Source organism: Peromyscus leucopus, chromosome 10 (genome assembly GCF_004664715.2).
Source record: "Peromyscus leucopus breed LL Stock chromosome 10, UCI_PerLeu_2.1, whole genome shotgun sequence".
NCBI classification, from domain to species: Eukaryota; Metazoa; Chordata; class Mammalia; order Rodentia; family Cricetidae; genus Peromyscus; species Peromyscus leucopus.
In genome coordinates, this window is record NC_051071.1 from 59,091,602 (window position 1) to 59,113,890 (window position 22,289).

The window sequence follows — 22,289 nt, forward strand, 5'->3', positions numbered from 1 at the left end:
ACTTAGGGAAAGTAGTGTCCTTGGCATTGACAATTATGAAATATAACTGAAAAAGATCAAAGATGCTCTATGACATTCAGTACCAAATATCCAGCCCAGATTTAACTCTTTACATAAAAATAAGCAAGTACACTCATCTTATTAGTATGCAAATCGGCTGTTTTAAAAGAATGTCTTAGCATCTATTATCCATAAATGTTTGATTTGCATACCAGCTTTATGTACTGGCATACTTGGGGATCTCATAAAAAGTTTCTTGAGGGAGAAAGGTTCATGAATGGAACGTTTAAGAAAGCCTGCTTTAGATGAAGTAATCCCCAAAAGCGAGACATTAGAATATCACAAGCCTCAGTGATCCTTGATGAGGCACAGCTTAATGGAACTTTGATGAGTGTTTACGGGAATCACCACTAATACGAAACTCTTTTCTAAGCGCTGACATACCTTTTACTTGGCCAAATTAGGAAGTTCAAAGGGCAATGTCCTGGCTATTCTGGGAAAGTGCTGTGTGCACCTGTGCCCTCAAGTCCCCCTGGCATCTTTAGCAGGTTTCTACAGGAAGAGTCCAGTGTGTGCATCCATCAGACTGGGGATGCGGATCTCTCCACTCCCATAGATATTTGCAGTTCAGTGTGGAGCTAGTGACTTCCAGAGGATGTTAGCGAACGTTGAAACAAATCCTATTGTAATGAAAGAGGGAGACAGAACAGATGTCCATCTGCAGAGCCAGTAGCAAGGGCACTGTTTGTAGAGCGTTTGTCTGCAGCTACATGCAAATATATGTTAGGTTGCGTCTCAGATAGAGTATTTTCTAAAGGTGGTAGGGAGTAGAATTTGAAAGCTACAGAACCAGAACAAACTTGGTAGATTCTTGGTCATTTTGTCTGCATTAGTTACTTTCACACCACTGTGACCAAAATACCTGACAGAAACCACCTATGGGAGGGAAGATTGTTTCTCATGGTCTCACGCAGACTTAGTCCATCATGGCAGGAGAAGGAAGGGTAGGGGCATCTTAATTCACGATGGCAGCCTGGGAGGCAGAAGTTGTTCACACGGCCACTGACTGGGAGACAGAGAGCAGCTGACACTGGGGTCAGCCTAGTAACTTCCAAATCCACTGCTGGTGACCTCACCTCCTAAAGGTCCCATAATCCCAAGCGGCGTCACCAGCTGGGGATAGGGGCTCGGAATGTTGGAGACATTTCACATCCACACTCCAAAGCTGCCTGGTGTAAAAGGACTTCAGTTTTAAACAGGAAATTCAAAATATTCCTATTGGTCTGCTAATTACCTCCAAACGTTTTGTTTTTTCTTCAGTCCCCTGAAAGCACAACTTCCCTCCATCATGCTTAAGTTCTCAGATCCAATTAGCACTTACTTTTAAAAAGAATAACACTGGTTGACATTGACTCCACACTCTATAGCTTCCACTCACGTGTGCTTTAGCACTCATACCTACACGCACATAAACACGCACAGTTAGACTGATAGCTTACATAACTTGACAGTGCACCACAGGGCACTGAAAAACAAGAAAAAGCCAAACCTACAATGATTAGACAGGAAAAAAAAATGATTAAGATGAAGGTAGGAACTAATGAACTGGAAATGAAAATGATATAAGGAATCAATGAAACAAAGAGTTGGGTTTTTTGAAACCTAAATTAGGTCAACAATTTTAGCTAAACTAAGGAAGAGAGAGGGGAAGTGAATGAAAAGAGTTAGCGACAAGAAGGTGTGTGTTGCAACAGGCACTTAAGAAATTCAGAAAAGCTTTGGGAAATAAACTAAGGACGTATTCCACTAAATTGGAAAGGAATGAATGAATGTCTCAAAATGTATAACCTAACAACTTAGTTAAACTAAGATGAGACAAGTACCTGGCCCAGACAGGTAACAAGGAGCGAGATTCAGGGAGCAATGAGTGAATGAATGAATGAATCTCCCAGCTGGGAAAAATGTTCAGGCTCGGTTAGGAATAATAAACTGTATTGGAGTGATGGCTTCGTGGTGCAGAGTGCTTACTGCTCTTCCAAAAGACTCAGTCCAGTTTCCAGCATCCATATGGGACAGCTTACAACCATCCGCAAGTCTAGCTCCAAGGGAATCCAATGCTCCTGACCTCCACAGGGACCTCTTACATGGGCGTATAACCCACGCCTAGACAGAGATACAGGTGTAAGAATAATTAAAAATCTTTAAAAAGAATAAATATACTTGTAAACTATACAGTAAAATTTTATTGTTTAAATTAAAAAAAAATAAAAACTGGATAGTAGGGCCTCCTGCATGCTAAGCAAGTGCTCAATACAAAGCTATATCGCCAACCATTTCTACATTAGTTTATTTGTTTATTTACTTGTTCATCCATTCATTTATTTGTGTGTGCGTGTGTGTGTGTGTGTGTGTGTGTGTGTGTGTGTGTGTGTGTGTGTGTATGTGTGTGGGAGGGTATGTGCATGCCAAGGTGTACTTGTAAAGGTCAAACAACTTCTGGAAATCAGTTTCTCTCCTTTTCACAATGGTCTCCAGGATTTGAACTCAGGTCCTCAGGCTTGACAGCATGTACCCTTGCCCACTGATCTATCTTGTGGGTTCTCCTCAATCCACTTTTGATTTTTTATTTGAAGACAAAGACTTGCTAAGTTATCCAGGCTGACCTTGAACTTATAATCTCCCTATCGTAACCTTCTAAGTAGCTGAAGTTCCAGGCCTGTGTCCCAGAGCCAGTCCCCAGCTATCCATTTTGAGGACCGGGCAACAGTGCCGATGAGCTGGAGTGATTCTGATTCTGAGCTGCTGGGCTGTCAAGGGTGGAATGGCTGAGAGAGGCAGTATGGAGCAATGAGCCAGTCCCAGTTCCGTACTGAAATTCCTTGATAAAGAGAAGGAGGAAGGGGTGAAACTCAGTGTGGGTGGATGCAGACTCTAATGTGAATTTAAGGACATTGACAGGGCATGGAGAAAAGCAGACAGTGACACACACTGGCAGTGACATGTTCTCTAGGCATGCCTTTATGTCTCTGAAACCGGTGAGTTGTGGGGAGATACAGTTCTTGCCAGGCTTTGTGCTAGGCAAAGCCGTCTGTCTGTGTGAACCACGTGAGTATTTTCGTTAGGGTGAGGTTGTTAGACGCACATATGACTGGAAGTTAACACATCACGTTTCTGTTCCATGTTTCTTTAACCTCATGTTTCCATTATCAGGAAACTGCTCTGAAATTTGAAGAGCTGACTGTTTCAATTGTTACACGAGGATGTGGACACCAGACAGACGAGCAGTGTTGTGTCTTAATAAAGGTTTAATTGCAAAGGAAAACTTCCCACCCAAAGCTTGCAGAAACCATAGCAAATCCCACTGACTTCGGCTTTCTAAAGGGAAGTATGAGATTTGTCATGATGGCCCCCAGTGCTAGTACTGTGAAAATACCTGAAACCACTCAGTGATATGTTAGCTATTTTGCTCTGCAGTGTTGATTAATTTGCGGAGCATTATCTCACTTCCTCGTTCTACGGAGACTTCTGGCTTTGCTACGAACTACCTTAGTTACTTAGGGTACACTTCATGTTACAGCTTTTAAAAAATAAACTAAGCTGTTTTTATAGAGGGCAAAAACCCAGGCTTTTCTCACACATTCCAGGTGTAGACATTTAAGCACTGTGTTGAAAAGATAGTTTAGCTGCTTGATTTTCAATGACTTACTTCTCTGTAAGTAGGTGGCTTAGAGGACAGGATCCCAAGGACAAGTCCGATATAGCAAAAACATTCCTCCTCTCGTATGTATAAAGCCGATAAGACTGCTTTTATGTTACAACAGCATCCAATATTCAGAGGCAAAGACATGGCCTTGGAAGCTGTGTTCTTTTCATTAAGTGGATTTCCAAGCCAGGCCATTGTGTGCAGGCTTATTATCTCAGCTATGCAGGGGGCCGAGGCAGGAGGATAGCAAGGTCACCCTTTACCTGGGCTACAGATGAGTTTAAAGCCAGCCTGCACAACTTGTTTAGACGCCATCTCAAAATGAAATCTGCAAAAAAATAGATAGGAATCCAGCTTAGAGGTAGGATGCTTGCCTAGGGTATGTACAGCATGTGCATGGCCTCAGGTTCAATCCCCAGTACTGCAAAAATGAATGGATGAATACGTGCGTGTTTTCACTCTGTGTATTTTCGTTGCTTTGTTTCAGGTGACTTTTTAAAGAGATCTAACAGATTTTAAGTCATTTCTTCGTGTTTCAGTGTATTTGTTGTAAATGTGAGAATAGGATGATGTCCAGTAGCTCTGGTCCTTGGACTGTGTAAGGCCCAATGCACGGTGAACAAATGTGCTATCAAGAATGGATTGTTCAAATATTGATCCTTGGAATGAGGAGAATCAGGACAGATCTGCCCATGTTGGTGGATAATGACTTAGGGTTTTAGATTCATAAAAATTGAGTCTAATTTCAATGTCCTTAGGGGAAAATAATTAACTTCTGATTAGTATGGTATTTTAGAAAAATGAATTGGTACTCACATTATAAACTTGGAGTGAAGCTTAGAAAGGAAATCTCCTTGAATAATCTTCCTAAAGGACAACGGTACCTGAAATAGGGTTTACAGTAGGATTGCCTTTGGCATGTACATGTCTATCAGGTCACTTAGACCCTCAGCTCTTGGGGAAAGGTCTTTATTGTGTCTGGATTCTAGCCTAGTGCAGTATCAACACATCTCCCAGTTTTCCCCCATAAAATCTGTAGATGCCCAAATCAGAGTTCATTTGGGATATTGTCAATTCAGATGACAAGGACACATTACAGATTTCCTAAGTAAGAAACTTAGGTGTGGATCTGTCAACGATGACTTTGATCAATCAAGATAGAAATCAAGGCCTATGGACTTTTTGTGGCATGCTCAATGACATGCTCATTGCCTATTTTATGAATTTTGAGGGACATTTTCCAAGTGTCATATCCTCTAAACTAGGCCAATGAGGTACAATAACAATGAACTCTTGATTCAGACAGATATGACTTGAATAGGCTGTATCTACTTGTGTTATAGGATTGATGTAATTTTAAAAAATAGTTATTTTTATGTATGTGCACATGTGCATGCATACATGTATGTGGGTGCCCACAGAGGCCAGAAGACGGCATCAGGTCCCTGGGAGCATGCTGTGGGATGTTCTGTATGTCCTGTGAGAGCCCTTCTTGGGTTCCTCGTGGCTTTACCCAGCAGGTCCACATAGAGGATGATTAGGACCCTGGGCCTGAGTGCAGGTGTCTGAGATGGTCTGCACTTGGCTGTGCTGGGGGATGGTCTGTATGTCAAGTTGCTCTGATTGGTCAATAAATAAAACCTGAGTGGTCGTGGCTAGGCAGGATGTATAGGCGGGACTAACAGAGAGGAGAAATAAAAGAACAGGAAAGCAGAAGGCTGGAGCGGAGAGACACTGCAGCCACCGCCATGACCAACAGCATGTGAAGATGCCGGTAAGCCACCAGCCACGTGGCAAGGCATAGATTTATGGAAATGGATTAATTTAAGCTATAAGGACAGTTAGCAAGAAGCCTGCCACGGCCATACAGTTTATAAGTGATATAAGCGTCTGAGTGATTATTTTATAAGTGGATTGTGGGACTGCGGGGGCTTGGGGAACCTGGAGAGAAGCCCTCCAGCAACAGGAGCAGGAGTTAAAGGAGGTTGTGAGCCACCTGACATGGATGCTAGAAACTGAACTTTGGCTCTCTGAAAGATCAGCAATGGTCTTAACTACTAAACCATTTCTTCGGCCCTAATTGATTGAGTAGTAAAATAATATGCATAGAGGGTTTTGCAATGTGTTTGGAATATAGTAAGCTCTTAGTAAATGCTAGGCTTTTCCTCTTCAACAGTACATTTCTGGGAAAACTTCAAAGTAAAGAAAATGAGGATGGGATTGTGCATCACTTAGAGTTTGGCACAGAACCTTGGTGGACTCAGGTTGGTAGGTGGCTGTTTTCAGTCCAGTTCATCTGGGGACACTCCTGCTCGTCTTTGCTCTAGATTGTCATCTGAGTGCCCCATGTGGTCAGCTGACAACCGGTGGCCTCAGCCACACATGCGCAGTAGCATTGGTACAAGTGGGTCACGGTGGTGGTGAAGGGGCTCAGGGGAGCAGTGAGAACGAGCAGCCTGATCACACTTTCCAGACTTCCGCTGTCTTGTTTCCTACTGTTCCTTTAGCCAGACTGAGGCATGTGGCCAGTGTAGAGAAAGATATTCATCAGGCAAAGAAAGGGTCACCTCTTGATGAATGGGGCGGGGGGGAGCACTTGTAGCCATGTTTGTGATCCACATAGATGTCTCACTGTCTACTACGCCTTAGGCTGGATCATTTGCATGCTACTCAATTAAGCTTTAGGACAACTTCCTGACATGTACACATAGTCCAGTTTCAAAAAAGCTGATGACTAGAGAAGCAAAAAGACTTACATACATTAAAGCCAAGGTTGTTACTCCAAGTCATAGAAAGGCCTTGTGGGCGCTGTCTTTTCATGAGGAGGAAGGTGCAGGCCTTAGCAATAAGTTGGTTTAAAAGGAGTAATGATGATGAGCTGTACATCTGCAATTACCTGTGAAAAACACTAAGCCATGTATTTTTCTGGTATAGAAAACTGTACTGTCTTTTACACATCTACAGAGGCTTATGGGAAGTGTGTTTTTGTTTGCCAGATCACCTGCACCACCTGGGTCTCCCTGCATCTTGGACATGACTGAGCTTCTTCAGTGGGCCAGACATCACTGGCATCGGCTGACGAGTGGGAGAACCCAGGATGAAGATGAGAGGCCATACAACTATTCCTCACTGCTTGTCTGTGGGGGCAAGTCCCCGCAGAACCCCAAGCCGGCAGGAAAGCACCGCGTCGTTATCCCTCACCTTCAGTGCTTCAGAGACGAGTATGAAAGGTTTTCTGGAACCTACGTGAACAACCGAATACGGACAACCAAGTACACACTTCTGAATTTTGTGCCAAGAAACTTATTCGAGCAGTTTCACAGGTACTGTGGTACTTTTAGAGAAAGTAAAGCCTCAGACTGTTCCTCAATCTTCTACTGAAACTCCCACCAACCCACCCACTTTCATCATAGTCCTGAGTGCTCCATAAGCTCATCCAAGGCAATTTAGATTCAAGTCTGGGCTGGAGTGAGGGTGCCTGGGATTCACTCGGTTCTTTACAGTTGGAAGGATGTCTTCTGTTTATCAGAGAAGATGACGTTATCTGTTATCTTCAGATAGCAAATCGTCTGTGGCTCAGCCAAGGCCACAGCAGTAACAAGCCGCAGAGTGGATGCCATAGCCTTGGGCCTTCTCTGTCTTGCTTCAATGTCCTTTCTATTAAACCATGGTGTGCTTTAATTGCAGATTTTTCTTACTTGATAACAGGAAAAATAAAGGGACTCTTAAGCAAATGTAATACGATGGTATTAAGTGAGGCGGTGATGTAATTCAGTTGAACAGGCATTTATCGGAGCTTACTTGAGATCTTGGCCAGTGGAGAGAGTGCAGGTATAACTTGCTAGTTTCCCCATAGATGCTGTAGGTTATCTATGTATGTGTAGAAACAGTGAGAGGGCAGAGTGGGAGTGCTGTCAATCAGAGTGGAAGCCTCAAGGGAAATCATACTAGTCCATGGGACAGTAGAAGGGGATATGACACTTAATGTGACTATGGAGGGTGGGGTGTCTTCTGCCCAGGAATGGGCAAAGCATATCTCATGGAGAGGAAGGAATATCAGTGAAAGCACAAAGACCTCAGCATAGAGGCCTCGCTTGAAGCCTGGGAGGTTCCCTCTCTGATGATACCTACTGTCTGGGTAGGGGAGCAATAGGAGATAATGGACAGATGGGTCTAGCCCAGCAGAGGAGTATTGCTGTCAGAATAGAGAATTGAGACTCCATACAGCAGGCAGGGTTCTGAAGAGGAGAAAACCATGCTTGTGTCTGTACGGAGGCAGTCTGGTGATCAAAAGAAAGGCCTTAGAAATACACTGAATAAAAAGTATCAGTTAGGATGCCACTGCATATACCCTGGTGAGCTGTCAGGGAGACCCCATGCTTATGCTAGCATGGGAATAAAGGGAAGGATGGCCCGTTACATGCGTTATAATCTAGCTTTGGGAAAATAAGGGCAAGAGAAGAACCTTAGATGGACATGTTGTGATGACTAGACAACTCGCCAGGAAAAGGAAAGGCAGAACTAAAAAGCAGCTGGGCTGTTCAGTTCCTTGTTTTGAAAATGCCTGAGCTGCTTGTGTGAGTCCCGAGATTCTCACGATTTATACTTCATAGGTTCTCTGTACATTTACTGAATAGTGGTTATGTTTAAAGTGCAGATGTGAGGTTGTGAGGTTAATGGCCTTGAGGGCTATAGGTGTTTACATCTGTAGACTTTAATCACTGTACATTTGATGAGTAAATTAACTTCAGAATTTACAGTGTTCTCTTGAGCTGTAGACTTGGGTGGGACCCATATAGAAATAATTGAAGCTACAGAGCTAACAAAGACAGTTAAAAAAGAAAACTTCAAAACAGAATAAACTGGCGATGACAAAGGAGACATTCGGATAGATAATGCTTTTAAGGAGTTTCATGGTCGAAGGGAAAAGGGAAATTTCTGATAGCTGTGCAGGACTGAGATTTCTTGTTTGTTCTTTTTTTAAAATTGAATACATAAAGTAGCAAAGTTTGGGGGATAGAAGAATTCCCTGGGTACTATGGTTCTAAATAGTGTGAAAAGAAACAGAAAGTCCAAGGAGAGTAAATCTCAGGTGTCCCTGCTCACTTTGAGCCTTTAGATTTGAGCCTTGTTTGAATCTAATGTGCTGACTCAGAATGCCTGGGTTTTTCTTTTTAACTTTAAAGGAGAAAACAGTACTTCCTTTTTTCAACATGCATTATGTAACTTGAGACTATCCCGTTCAAATGTTCACTGTTTCATATTTAATGAAAAAAATCATATTTATTCAAATATGATCCCAGCCAAATGTCCTGGACAGATACAAATACTTCATATTTGTTAGATTCTGCCAATTCCCTGTTCTGTGACCTATGAAACCATCTAATACTGACTTAAACAAAAAAACAAAAAAAAAACAAACAAAAAAAAACCAACCCAAGTCTTGCCTCCTTTATTTCAGTCATTGGAGTGTTGTGTGCAGACCTCCCTGTGTGTGCTTGGCTTGCAGGGCTGCCAATTTGTATTTCCTGTTCCTCGTGGTCCTGAACTGGGTGCCGTTGGTGGAAGCCTTCCAGAAGGAAATCACGATGCTGCCTCTGGTGGTGGTCCTCACAATTATTGCAATAAAAGATGGCTTGGAAGACTACCGGAAGTACAAAATCGACAAGCAGATCAACAATTTAATAACCAAAGTTTACAGTAGGTAAGTGGGATGGGTGTGTCCCTAAAATATACTGTATCATAAGCATGTTAGTCTTCCTACCCTTACGTATGATCAGGACCATTTTTGTGCTGCTGTTATTATTTTGTTTTGTTTTGTTTTGTTTTGTTTTCTCATCTGGTACCAGGGATTGAACCTAGGATTTCATAATCTTTTCCATATTAGTCAAGTGTTCTACCACTGAGCTACACCCCTTGTTGTTATTATTGATTTTAATTAACACTTCTTAAAATTCTTCAATGAATTTAATTGAAATCTTAGAGGGGAAACAAGAGCTACTGTCAATCATGGACCTGGAAAAAAAAAAAAAAAAAAAGCCGGGCGGTGGTGGCACACGCCTTTAATCCCAGCACCCAGGAGGCAGAGGCAAGCGGATCTTTGTGTGTTCGAGGCCAACCTGGTCTACAGAGAGAGATCCAGGAAAGGCACAAAACTACACAGAGAAACCCTGTCTCGAAAAACCAAAAAAACTCCTGACTCAGTCACTGGGGAACTGAAAGGATTTGAACTGGATTGAGAGCTGGGTACAGTGACATAACCCCTATAATCTCAGCACTTGGGAGACTGAGGCAAGATAGTTACTAGCCTGGGTATGAGAACCACGATGAGGATCAAGATAAAGAGAAAAACTTGAATAGATATAAAAAGTTGAATGGAATATGGGAAGTCAGTTATCTATGGAGGAAAGGGTTGTGAAAACAGAATAGAATTCTTTTTGTGCATAAAACCCAAGGCACCCTATTGCAGCCATACCCGAGGCATCCACTGGAGAGGGTTTATTCCGGTAAATTCAGTTATTGCGTAACTTCATTTGCAGTATGTAAAGAGAAAGTCCATGTATCCAAGTGGGAACTCGGGTGAGTTTTGAACCGTGATGCTCCTGATATGAGCTCCTAAGTGCTTCTTTTTAGATGTAAGTGAATACTTAATAGACAGCATGGCTCAGGGCAACTTGTGAGAAACAGAGAGATTCTCTTATGAGAATCAAAGAGAAAAAGTTTAGGGCAAGTTTGTTTGAAGATGTGACATTCAAGCTAAAGTCTGAAAGACTGTGAATTCTGTTCATAATTAATTTACATATTAGACTTCTTCAGTACCTTTCACAACATTTATTTTTAAAAAAAGATTATTTTTCATCATTGTAAGATGATGTGAGATTACTTGAACAGTGAAAAAATGCTTCTAATTTTTATGCTATTTATGAAGGAAACAAACAAACAAAAAACCTTGATACATGCCACCAAGTACTAGTTTTTAGAGTAAAAGTCTCTGATTTGCAGTTGAAAGCCACAGAACATGAGTCATTCAGTAACCCTGGAGGACTTAGGAAATGCCAGAGACAGAGAGGTGGCATGCTAGACCACACTGACCTTTGGACACCAGCTGGAAGATGATCATAGTGACAAAATCCAGAGTTTGTGACACTAAATTTAGCAAAAGGGGAAGGACACTATATGTGTGCATGTGTATGTAATATATATGTGTGTGCGTGCATTTTGTGTGTAGATTATTTTAAGTGTGAATGCTTGTTGACTTCTACCACTAATTTACAGTCAATAATGTGTCTTTGGTTTCTGTATTTTCCTAAAATGTTATCATTTTGATTTCCCCCCACTCAGTAGCTCTGTGGCCTTGGGCAGATTACATAAGCTACCTAAAGGTCCAATTTATTTCATCATGAATATAACGATAAAACAGCAAACACAGTGATGAGTGTATTCTAACAGCTAAGTAAAGCTTAGCCACTAGCATTATGGTGACAGATTAATGGCAGTTAGCAAGAGGGTTCCTTGGCACACAGGCAAGTCATTTAATTAGCATGGGAGACTTTGTAATAGCGTTTTTCTGTTTCCTAGATGTTAACTGCCCAATGGGAGACCTGGTAGAACTTTTTCTCTGGGGTCCTTTTAGATGATTTGCATATACATTTAGTGATGAAATGCATTATTCTAATCATTTATATCCATTTTATCACTTCATGATTGCAGTTCATAAGAAACCTGGGTAACTTGATATCTTTTTATCTATATTCTAGGCAATTTATTTTTGCTCAGAGCTATAGAAGAAATAATGTTTATTATGTTTTCTCCCCCAAATTGTCTTTGGAACAATAAAGATAAAAAGAAATAAAAATAGGCTATAAAGCCATACCATGTTGATTTACATATGTTGATTTAAATGCCCATGGAATATTAAAAAGATAATGGAAGACAAAATATTTTTCAGAATATTTAGGATGAAAACATGAGGCTATTAAATGGAGCAAACTTTTGGAAGAAGAGTGTTAACATTTCCAGGCTGAAAATTTGTTTTATAATATCTGGCCTATCACAAAGTAGTTCATTTCTATGGGTAAATATCATAGAAAAATAACAAACACTCCCATAGAAATTAAACACTTAAGCCCTATCTTAGCCAAATTAAGTTAGAATGAACCAATACAGAAGACATGACTTTCTTTAGATTGTCTTTAAGATAAAAGTTATTCATAAAGTTTTCACATCACTAGAGTTGTCATAAGATCCAGTCACTAAACAAATTTGAGTGTCTTCTATGTGATGAACATGGAAAGATTTAGAGACTGGTTGGGCTTGTGTTATTATAATAAAATGCCTGATAGAATAATCTTAAAATGATGGAGGGTTCTTCTGACTTACAGTTTGGGAAGTTTCTGTCCATGGTCTGCTCTCATTGCTTTTGGGCACATGGTGATGCAGCTTGTCATGTCAGGTTCATGTGACAGAGAAAACTGCTCACCTTATGACAGCCAGGAAGTGAGAGGTGGGGGGCCAGTCCCTTCAAGTGCACACTCTAAATGACATACCTTCTTCCCACAAGGACCCAGCTCTTAAATGTTAAACTACTTCCCAATAGTACCATGAACTGGAGGGCACCTTCAATCCCTGGGCTTTGAGAGCACCATTTACCCACACAATAGGAGGGTTTAAACAAGTTGTGGATAGAATGCATGCCCTCAGTGGTCAAGTATATATTCTGACCTGTAGATATCACCAACAGTTCCTCCTTCATTTTCCCTCTCAACAGAGTTCATGTGGTCACCCTTCTTGGAGGTCATCAGATCTCCGGATGAGCTAATGTCATAGGTGTGCTGGTTCTTATTAAACAGGGTCCCTTTGTAGAGTTGGACTAATGACACTCTCTCTTTGAAAGTTTCTTCTCCTTTGGTTCTTATGACATCACTTCCTTTTGGATGCCCTTCCACTTTCCTATCTTCTTAAAGACTTTTCACCCAAGGATGCTTGTCTCCTTCCTTGCCTGTTGCCCCTTGCCCTTTATGGACCACAGACTTCCACATCCATGTCTTTACTCACAACATCTGGATAAGAATCTTACACCAGCTGTACACCTCAGCTTCCTAATTCGTGTCACATAAAAACTTCTTACGATGAGTTTTCTGTCTCACCTCATGTGGAATAGTTGCTTCCAAAAACTGGAACACAGCGAAAGGCATTGTCTATCACCTCATCATGCAAATTAGGAACCATTCTGTCATCCTTGAAGTTGCTTACATGGAACAAGTCAGGAAATGGCTCTCTCTGCTATCTAATTATGTCTTCATTTAATCTTTTATTCATTTCTCCTGCTACCACCTTATTATCCAAGCCTTCTCATCCATCCTTTGAATTAGTTCAGTAACTTTCCACCGGTGTCTTGTCTGTTCTAACCGCTAACTAGGCTGCAACTCAATAGTCCACGACTCTGTTACAGGAATGAGAATACAGAAGTAGAGACACACCTTTTGTGTGTGTGTGTGTGAACTTTAGTGACTCCATTTTCTGTAAAACAAAATTTCTAGAATACCTAGAAATCCCTTTCCCAGGTATGTGTGGCAGACAGGACTGAGCTTTCAAAGTATAACCTCTACCTATTTTTTAAAATTTTCTGTTATTTCTCTCCATGGAAAAATTCAGTAGTACATGTAGACACTAGGGAGAATTTTGGGGGAAAAAAAAACAAAATAAATTATTGATTAGCCATTAAGATAATCAAAGATTTCTCCTAATTAGATTTGATATTGTGCATTAGGCACTTGTAAAGCTATTTACTTATTTACATTTGTTTATCCCTTCAAACTAAGCATTTCTTTACCTAGCTGATGTAGTTTGTATGGCAGAGGCGATTCAAGTAATCTAGGGCAGCTTTCCATTTAACTCGGTGATATAAAGACTTTTAATATGTTATAAAACTTAGATTATAAGTAACTCCCAGGATTCTAGGGAGTGAATACAAATTCTATCTCCATAAGTATAATAGAAAATAAATAACTTTGCAATTATTTACTTACTTATTTTTGATACCTTGGCCTCTTGAAAGTTAGCGTGTACCACAATGTATATGCCACAATGCCTAGAGTGCATGCATACAAACATTAACTAAAAAATAAAAAAAATTGAAAAAAATATAGAATGGGAAATGATATTTTAGAAGGGATAAACTTTACTCTTCTTTCTTGAAGGGGTCAGATGCTGCAGACTCAGGAGTAAACTCCTCTGTCAGTGTTTGGAAAGAGGGTTGGGGATCACAGGAGACTGGCAGAGATGCCCAAGTCCCTCATATGATATGTTGCAGCATCAGCTTTTTTTTTTATCTTATGCATCTTCGCCTGTGCACTTTAATTAATCTTTAGAGTATTCAGAATACTGATGCAAGGCAAAAGCGGCATCGATAGGTGTTAAATGCATTTCTTTAGGAAAGGACAGCAGGACGGAAAGTCTGTGCATGTTTAGTACATGTTTTTCTTTTCGAACATTTTCGAATTGCAGTTGCTGGAATGCTCAGATGCAGAGTCCGTGGATATGGAAGGCTGCTTTTGTTTCTGTTGAGTGACAATTAGAGGTGGTAATGTGGTAGAACAATTATTTAATGTTGGGGGGGGGGGTGTTGCATTTCATTAGGTTTTCCGTAATTATCCAGCATAGGTGTGTGTCACAGGGCTCTCTAAGACCAGACAACATGTCTTGTCGCCGCTCCGGGTCCTTGATTCCTGATCACGTGCAAGAACTGTTCTACATATGAACCTAGTCATGTAATGTTAATTGTAGGTCTGTTCTAGACTTGTATTCCAACAGCAGAAGTGTTTAAAATCCCACGGTGGGAAGAAAGAACCTTTTAGTGACTTAATAACTACATTTCCCAAATGAAGCTTCAGTGAAATTTTGACTTTACCAATTCTGTAGTGTCTCCGTTAGCATTACACAAAAAGTTGTAAATTCCATACTAAGATTTTAAGAAATAATTGTGTTTCCTCTTACTACCTTTCTTGTCTTTTTTTTTTTTTTTTTTTTTTTATACCCTGGTTCGATTTTAGGAAAGAAAAGAAGTACATTGACTGTTGCTGGAAACATGTCACTGTGGGGGACTTCATTCGCCTCTCTTGTAACGAGATCATCCCTGCAGACATGGTCTTGCTCTTCTCCACAGACCCTGATGGGATCTGTCACATTGAGACTTCCGGCCTTGACGGAGAGAGCAATTTAAAGCAGAGACAGGTGGTGCGTGGCTATGCAGAACAGGTAAAGAATGTCTTCTCTGCTGGGGTTGTGGGCATTCCTTCTTCCTCAGGAAAGGGCTGGGCTCATTTTCACAGGATAGATAAAGAGATTTTTAATTTAATTTTTACCACGAGCAAAATAGAATCACAGAAGGCTTAATCCATTTTCAGATATCAGGGGATGCATATTATGTTTTATAGATAATGGGATAAAAATGACTTTGAAGTTCACACTCCTTGGTCTGCAATCAGACTGTGTGGTGCTGCATTAGGGGAACCCAGCTGAGTTCATTTGCATAGAAATAATCACCTGCTAATTTCATTTTCTTACTCTTAGGGTTTTACATTTTCTGTGTTCACCATTGTTCCTAAAATGTCTGATTACCTATATTCCAAAGCTTAAAAAATAAAAAAAATAAAAAAACTTTTGTGGTTTCTCATGCCACTGACTTCTAGGCTGTGCATCTTCTAAAATAAGGGAAGTTAGATTGATACAGGTTGGAATAAATAAATCTTTGCTCTGCCGCTGATTTGTGCCTTTTATTCATAAAGTAATGGTCTTGTGAAGTTATTCAAATACATTTTATGGCTGAGCTTCCTCATATTGACGTGGACATGATGTCTCTTTCTTAGCATCATCATTTGACTCATGTGAAAACACGTTCATAGTTAAATATCACTTTCCTTTCTCCATGTCTGGAAGCACCTGAGGTAAAGGCTTTGAAATTTTAAGTGTCTTTTTTTTAAACCTGAAGTACTAAGAAGTTGGAATTTCTTCATCGTACATGCATAAATAAAACTGTGTTTTGCCTCCAAGGACCTTACATTTTCTTCTCATATTGGACCCCTCTTCCCATCTATGGATCTTCAAGCAGATCCCTCTGTGGTTCAGCTGCCTCTGAGCTCTCCGTCTGTGTCATTTTATAAGCATCCCTGCTCCTAGGATTCTGACAACATCTTGCACAGCTTAGGAGTCTATTACAGCACTCAGTGTGTGTTAGGCTGCTGCCGGTTGGCTAACAGGCACGCTTTGGTTCAGTTCCACATGAGCACAGCTACTTCCTTTGTAATTCGCAGCTTCTTTTGAGAACTTGGGCAACTTCCTGGAACCTCTGTGTCTCCTCAGCTGTCCTTAGGCCGGATTGTAATGCACCAGCACCTTTGGACTGTGAAAAAGAAATGAGTCAATATAGTTAACATGCATCATATAGTTAACATGCATCATGTAGATTCTAGTACATCAAAGACATTCAGTAGGTATTATTAACAAATTGAATCATATTATCATGTAGTTCATGTTTTGCATATTTGCTACAGTGACATAAAAATATACTCAAACAGCAATAGCCAATCTCTCTCTCTCTCTCTCTCTCTCTCTCTCTCTCTCTCTCTCTCTGAGAAGATATTCTGTAGCTCATGCCAACCTGAACTTTACTACCTAATAGCCCCAGCTGGCCTTAAACTCATAACAAACCCATGGCAAGCCTCCTGCCTTAGCCTCCCAAGTGCTGGAATTACAGGCGTGAGCCACCAGGCCCGAGCTGGTGACTCATTCTTAATGAAGCCACATCTTCATTTTTTAGCATCATCTTGCCAGCATCGCTACTGGTTTCATAACAGTGTCTGCTTGCTCCACTAGGGAATTTTGTGAGATATTTATGTCCTGCTTACTTGGGAGTTTTGTTCATGAACTTTGGCTGAGATCCAAGGCTTATGTACTCCCAGGTATTTCCACGTGCTCTGAATCTAGCAAACCATCCGGTTATAGGCACCACCAACAAAATATTTTCCACACCTTATTGACACTGTTTGCTCCAGGAGTGGGAGCTCTGATGCAGAGCCCTGTGTGCACTTCCACACGTAACTTGCATCACGTGATTAATCTGAAAAAGCTCTCTTGTTTCTATGGATGCCATATGAACATTCTAAGGTCATTCTGATTCCTGTTATGGATCCCATAATTATAACTGTATTTTCTTCATCCTAGGAGATTTATAGCACACACTTGGAGGCCAAAAAAAAAAATATGCCTAGTTACTATATGTATTAAGAATTGACCAACATGATACAATGTTTAAATAACAAGATTTAATCATGAATTCTTTCTCTTTTTTTGATGTTGGCAAAATATTTTTAGGATTCTGAAGTTGATCCTGAGAAGTTTTCCAGTAGGATAGAATGTGAAAGTCCCAACAATGACCTCAGCAGATTCCGAGGCTTTCTGTGAGTGATGTGTAACTTACCTTTGTGGGCATGAAAGAAGTTATACTTAGTTCAAAAATGGTTGTGTGTATTCATATCCAGTGTAGATCATTAGAAACTGCAAGTTTGGCCATCGATAATGTGGTATACCTAAGTAATTCAATAAATGCTCTTCTCTGTGTATAGTGAAATAATCTAAACAATAAAACCCTCTAAAAATATTCCTATCACCTCTTCCAATGGTGTAAGAATATCTTTGGGGACTGCATAGCTTATACTGGCCTTAATTTACTATGCAGGCCAGGCTTGCCTTGAATTTGTTATTCTTCTATCTCAGCTTTTTGAGATGACAGACATGTATCACCATGCCCACCTTCATGAGCTCCATATTAAACCCAGGAGATGTTAAAGTTTGGAAGGAAATAGTTCTGCAGACATAAATGATATCCTAGGATGGTCTGTTCCCTTTTCGGGAATTAGAGTAGCAGATGTGCAATTCTGGTTGGCAAGAGTTGCTGATTTGGAAGCTTGCCTTAAGAGTGTGGGAAGCCATAGCAGTATTCATACTCAACACTTACAGTGCCGTCCTTAACTCTTTGCAAAGACACCTGTAATTTGGGGTCTTTTCCAATCTCAAACTTGGCTTCCAGCACTTAGATTTTTTATTACTCTGAGCCAATTAATACTCATTAACTTTGTTTTTATAAGAAAAATGTCAGACATAATTCTTAGAGAAAATTTCCCACCTAATCTCCTATTTTTAAAGATGAAAATTGTCTTGATCCCATTTCCTGGACATCTAAAGCATACCAAGACATTCAAGGAAAAACGAAAAACGAAAAAATGAAGGAATGAAGAAAATATGGAGTCTAGGGAGGAAAAACTGATTTTAGCTAAAGAACTTTAGAGATGATGTTTTTATGTTTTAAAACTCTTTCTGTAAGGATTCTGCAGCAAATGTTCTCAGTGAGAACTTGTTGATGCCATTTGTCAATGTGAATGCTTAGATTTACCTTCCTCATCTATAAAACCAAAGAGCTGTAAACCCATCATTTTGGAGGCTGTGACAGGAGGATTGTCACAGGTTCGAAGCCAGTCTAGGTTTGATGTGAGCTTGAGTTAAAGAGTGAGCTCCTACTCAACCCAAGGAGTTGAGTTAGGTTAGGTTCACGGATGCCTCTTAAATTGACATCTCTGCACAGATTCCCAAATAGAACAAAGTCTGTAAAACTGGACATAAAATGGCCAACTGGTTTCCTCTCTGTGTACAAAATGAAACTTTTGTAGGGTTTTTACTTATTTTCTTTGTAGTTCCAGAGAGACGGGGCAGTAGGTTTATTGACAAATTTTACTTGGAAGAAACAACAGCAGCTTATAAACTAATGACCATTGCTTAGACAACCATCCAAATCTAATGATAAAATTAAGATGACGTTTTCACAGTGTGTGAAAGGTAATTTTTGCTTGATTTTGTAAATTTTGCACTGATTTTTGCCCTGTACTCTTATGGCTGTCACAGTTTAGTCAAGTAATTACTTCAATAACTTTGAAACTGGTTATTACCCACATCTCCAAATGTGTGAAAGTGGAAATAAAAGTGTGATGAGCACCCAGGTTCCACTCAGCCTTGGCCATTTCACAGTGGCGCTAATATGAGGCCATCTTTCCTGCCTCCTTTCCCAGCCCTGTGACACATCACTTCACCGAGAGTACGTCACCATATACTTGGAGCAGAAAAGAACATTAATAAAAAATACAAAGCCTATGATCACATTTGAGGAGAATCAAAACCATTCTTTCATCTCATTTAGTACTGGGAATTTGTTCAAATTTTTCCAGCTGATGAGAAAAAAAATGTTTTCTGACAATTGTCTTATTCAAAACAGGACCAAAGTACGTCCTACACATGACATTTAGTTAATCAATTTCTAGTTTTCCTATCTGAAGAAATGAGGTCATGTACCCCACTTCCGGCTGAGTGGATTGCCTCCTTCCTGTGTTGAGGCTGTCTTTGTTGGAAGCAGTTACCATATTTGGGTTTGGCCAACTGTCTCCTTCTAGTCAAATTTACCTGTTTCTCTGGCCCTTTTATCTGTCAACTGTCCCTAGACACTTTCAGAATCTGTTGAGCGAATCAGATTCTGTCTCTACGATGTACACATTCATCCATACAAAATACTGTTTATGATTCCAGAGGAGTCACAAGGCCTCAGAGCCACAGACTTCGGGTTGCAATTCTCTGATGAAGAATCTGGGGCTCTCACTTCCTTTCCCGTAACTCGGAGGCCTGTGATGTCCCCTGTCCCCTTACCAGATTGGTGCTGTCAGCCTTCACCTTTGATTATACAGTTCTCCGTCAGCCCTTCATCTAATGGCTTCAGCAGCCACCAATTGTCAGTGTCCAGCAGGATTCTTAATTTCAGCCAAATCAGAACTACTACTGTTCTAAATCGAGACTGTCTCCGTCACCAGCAATGAAGTCCTCAAATGCAGTGCGCCCTGGGAAAGCAGGCCCTTTAGAGTAATTTTGGGTTCTTGCAGTAATGGAATGTGACAGCTAACAACATTCGAGACGTAATGGGAATTTGCAGTGTGCCACAGCTTTCTCTTACCCACCGCGGGTTAACCACGACACCAAAAGCAAATGGGCCAGAGACTTGAAGCCTTTCCTCTGAGCCGTCAAACTTCCCACACGGGGTATAGAACCTTCCAGCATAAAGACTGTTCTCTTACCTCCCTCCCTTTGCTATTTAAACATTAATCTATATACTGCCTCTCTTACAGGGAACATTCCAACAAGGAGCGGGTGGGCCTCAGCAAAGAGAATTTATTGCTCAGAGGATGCACCATTAGGAACACAGAGGCTGTCGTAGGCATTGTGGTTTATGCAGGTTTGTTCTTTTCCTACCTTCCTTTGTGCTTCCTCTGTGTTAACATGTTTCCTTTCCTCAGCATGGAACCCACGGAAGGGGAACTGTGCCCTAATGAACTTAACTATGGATCCTGGTTTTCCTAACTAAACCGCCAATTAAACTGACAAGGTGTTACGTGCCACCTTGGATTAACTTGTCAGCCGGGGGATTTTTTAACCGCGATGTTTGCTCCCTGCTCTTGTTTTATGCATCCTCAGACCTACTATGCTTTCCGTGCAGGTCATGAAACCAAAGCGATGCTGAACAACAGCGGACCACGGTATAAGCGCAGCAAACTGGAGAGAAGAGCAAATACAGATGTCCTCTGGTGTGTCCTGCTCCTGGTCGTGATGTGTTTAACTGGTGCACTTGGTGGGTTGAGTTCAGTTATCTGTTATTATCTTGTCTGTATCATCCGATACATTTTTTTTAAATAATATCTCTGGTTTGGGGAAGATTTTTTTTTTTTTTTTTTTTTTTTTTTGGTTTTTTCGAGACAGGGTTTCTCTGTGTAGCTTTGCGCCTTTCCTGGGACTCACTTGGTAGCCCAGGCTGGCCTCAAACTCACAGAGATCCGCCTGGCTCTGCCTCCCGAGTGCTGGGATTAAAGGCGTGCGCCACCACTGCCCAGCTGGGAAGATTTTTATTTGTTAATTTTCCTCACTTGTTTTCTTTTCTTAGCCTTTAGCTTGACAAACACTGATGTTAAGTGTATCCACTTACACTTAGCCACCATACTGAAGGGACCCGGGAAGAGATTAAGAGGGAGAGTCAAGGATAAGAGACTGTGTAGCCCTTTGAGTTTGAGCTTATTTTTAAAGAACAAACAATTAGTATTCAAAGCATATACTCTCGTCTGTTTTTCATGAGGGGTGTAGATCTCTATTTACATACTGTTTGTGTAACATCCTTTTGTGTCTGTGTACTTTTTAAAGGTCATGGAATATGGCTGAGCAGGTATGAAAACATGGTCTTCTTTAACATCCCTGAGCCGGATGGACGGGTGATATCACCTGTGTTGACAGGATTCTATGTGTTCTGGACCATGATCATCTTGTTGCAGGTAATTTCTGCTGGAGTCAACAGAGAACTTCTCTATCTTTGCGCATTATCTAGCTGTCTTCACCTTTTTTCACTGACTTTAACCTTTTTAAATTGTTTGTACTTTATTAGGTCTTGATTCCCATTTCTCTCTATGTGTCCATTGAAATCGTGAAGCTTGGACAGATCTATTTTATTCAAAGTGATATAGATTTCTACAATGAGAAAATGGATTCTACCATTCAGTGCCGAGCTCTGAACATCACTGAGGATCTTGGGCAGATCCAGTACCTCTTTTCTGATAAGACAGGAACCCTCACTGAGAATAAGATGGTTTTTCGAAGGTGTAGTGTGGCAGGATTTGACTACTGCCATGAAGAAAACGGTGAGTGTGTGATTTCTACAAAAACTACCTGTTGCTTTGTTCCCAACTACTTAAGTCCCTAATAATTCTTTCAAGAAAGTGCCAGGTCTAAGTACCGGGTAATTAACTCACCCCACTGAACTCTATGCTGCATTCTTGTTCCTTTGGAACAATGGTTCTCGACCTGCGGGTCATGACCCCTTTGAAAGTTGAATGATTCTTGCACAGAGGGTAGCAGTAGCAAAATTACAGTTATGAAGGAGCAACGAAAATAATTTTATGGTTGGGGGTCACCACAACATGAGGAGCTGTATTAAAGGGTCACCGCTATAGAAGTTAGATGATGAGTGACATACTACACTTTGGCAAACACTGGATGCTCAAGTGACACGAAGTGGTGCAGTAATATGGATGCTCAGCTGTGTTTTGGTTAACACTCTATCTTCCTCAATGCAGATGTGTACACACACACACACACACACACAGAGGTGAGGGGAATAAATGGATTTGGGAAAAGGGTCGATTCTCCCTACACTACAGTTTGAGACATGATATTTTCGCTGAAATGAAAGCTATTAACAGTACCTAGGTTTCTATGGCCAACGTTTAAGGATTTTTCTAACAAAAGAATTGCCTAGGAGATAATTCTATAAAGAATACTGCTGTGTAGAAATAGCCCCCTCACACATACAAATGATTTAAACACATTTGACAATACAGTTATGTGTTTCCAAACCTGCCAACTTGGCAGTGTGGCCCATGTCCTGGCATGATCAGTGGTACCAGCAGCACCTGGGCTGTATTAGGAATTATGGAGCTGCGATTAAAATCTC

The 22,289-nt window shown here is 40.8% G+C and overlaps 1 protein-coding gene across 3 annotated transcripts in view; it reads left to right on the top strand.

Annotated features, from left to right (window-relative positions):
* Atp10d (ATPase phospholipid transporting 10D (putative)) overlaps positions 1-22,289 on the top strand; it is a 90,034-nt gene that overhangs the window by 20,697 nt on the left and 47,048 nt on the right. For all 3 annotated transcript variants that reach the window (XM_028861409.2, XM_037209083.1, XM_037209084.1), the window contains exons 2-9: positions 6,700-7,026; positions 9,213-9,407; positions 14,755-14,959; positions 17,075-17,160; positions 19,924-20,030; positions 20,292-20,423; positions 20,987-21,114; positions 21,225-21,477. In XM_028861409.2, coding sequence (XP_028717242.1) covers positions 6,737-7,026; positions 9,213-9,407; positions 14,755-14,959; positions 17,075-17,160; positions 19,924-20,030; positions 20,292-20,423; positions 20,987-21,114; positions 21,225-21,477 — 1,396 coding nt within the window. In that variant the 5' untranslated portion in view covers positions 6,700-6,736. The remainder of the gene's footprint in view (positions 1-6,699; positions 7,027-9,212; positions 9,408-14,754; positions 14,960-17,074; positions 17,161-19,923; positions 20,031-20,291; positions 20,424-20,986; positions 21,115-21,224; positions 21,478-22,289) is intronic.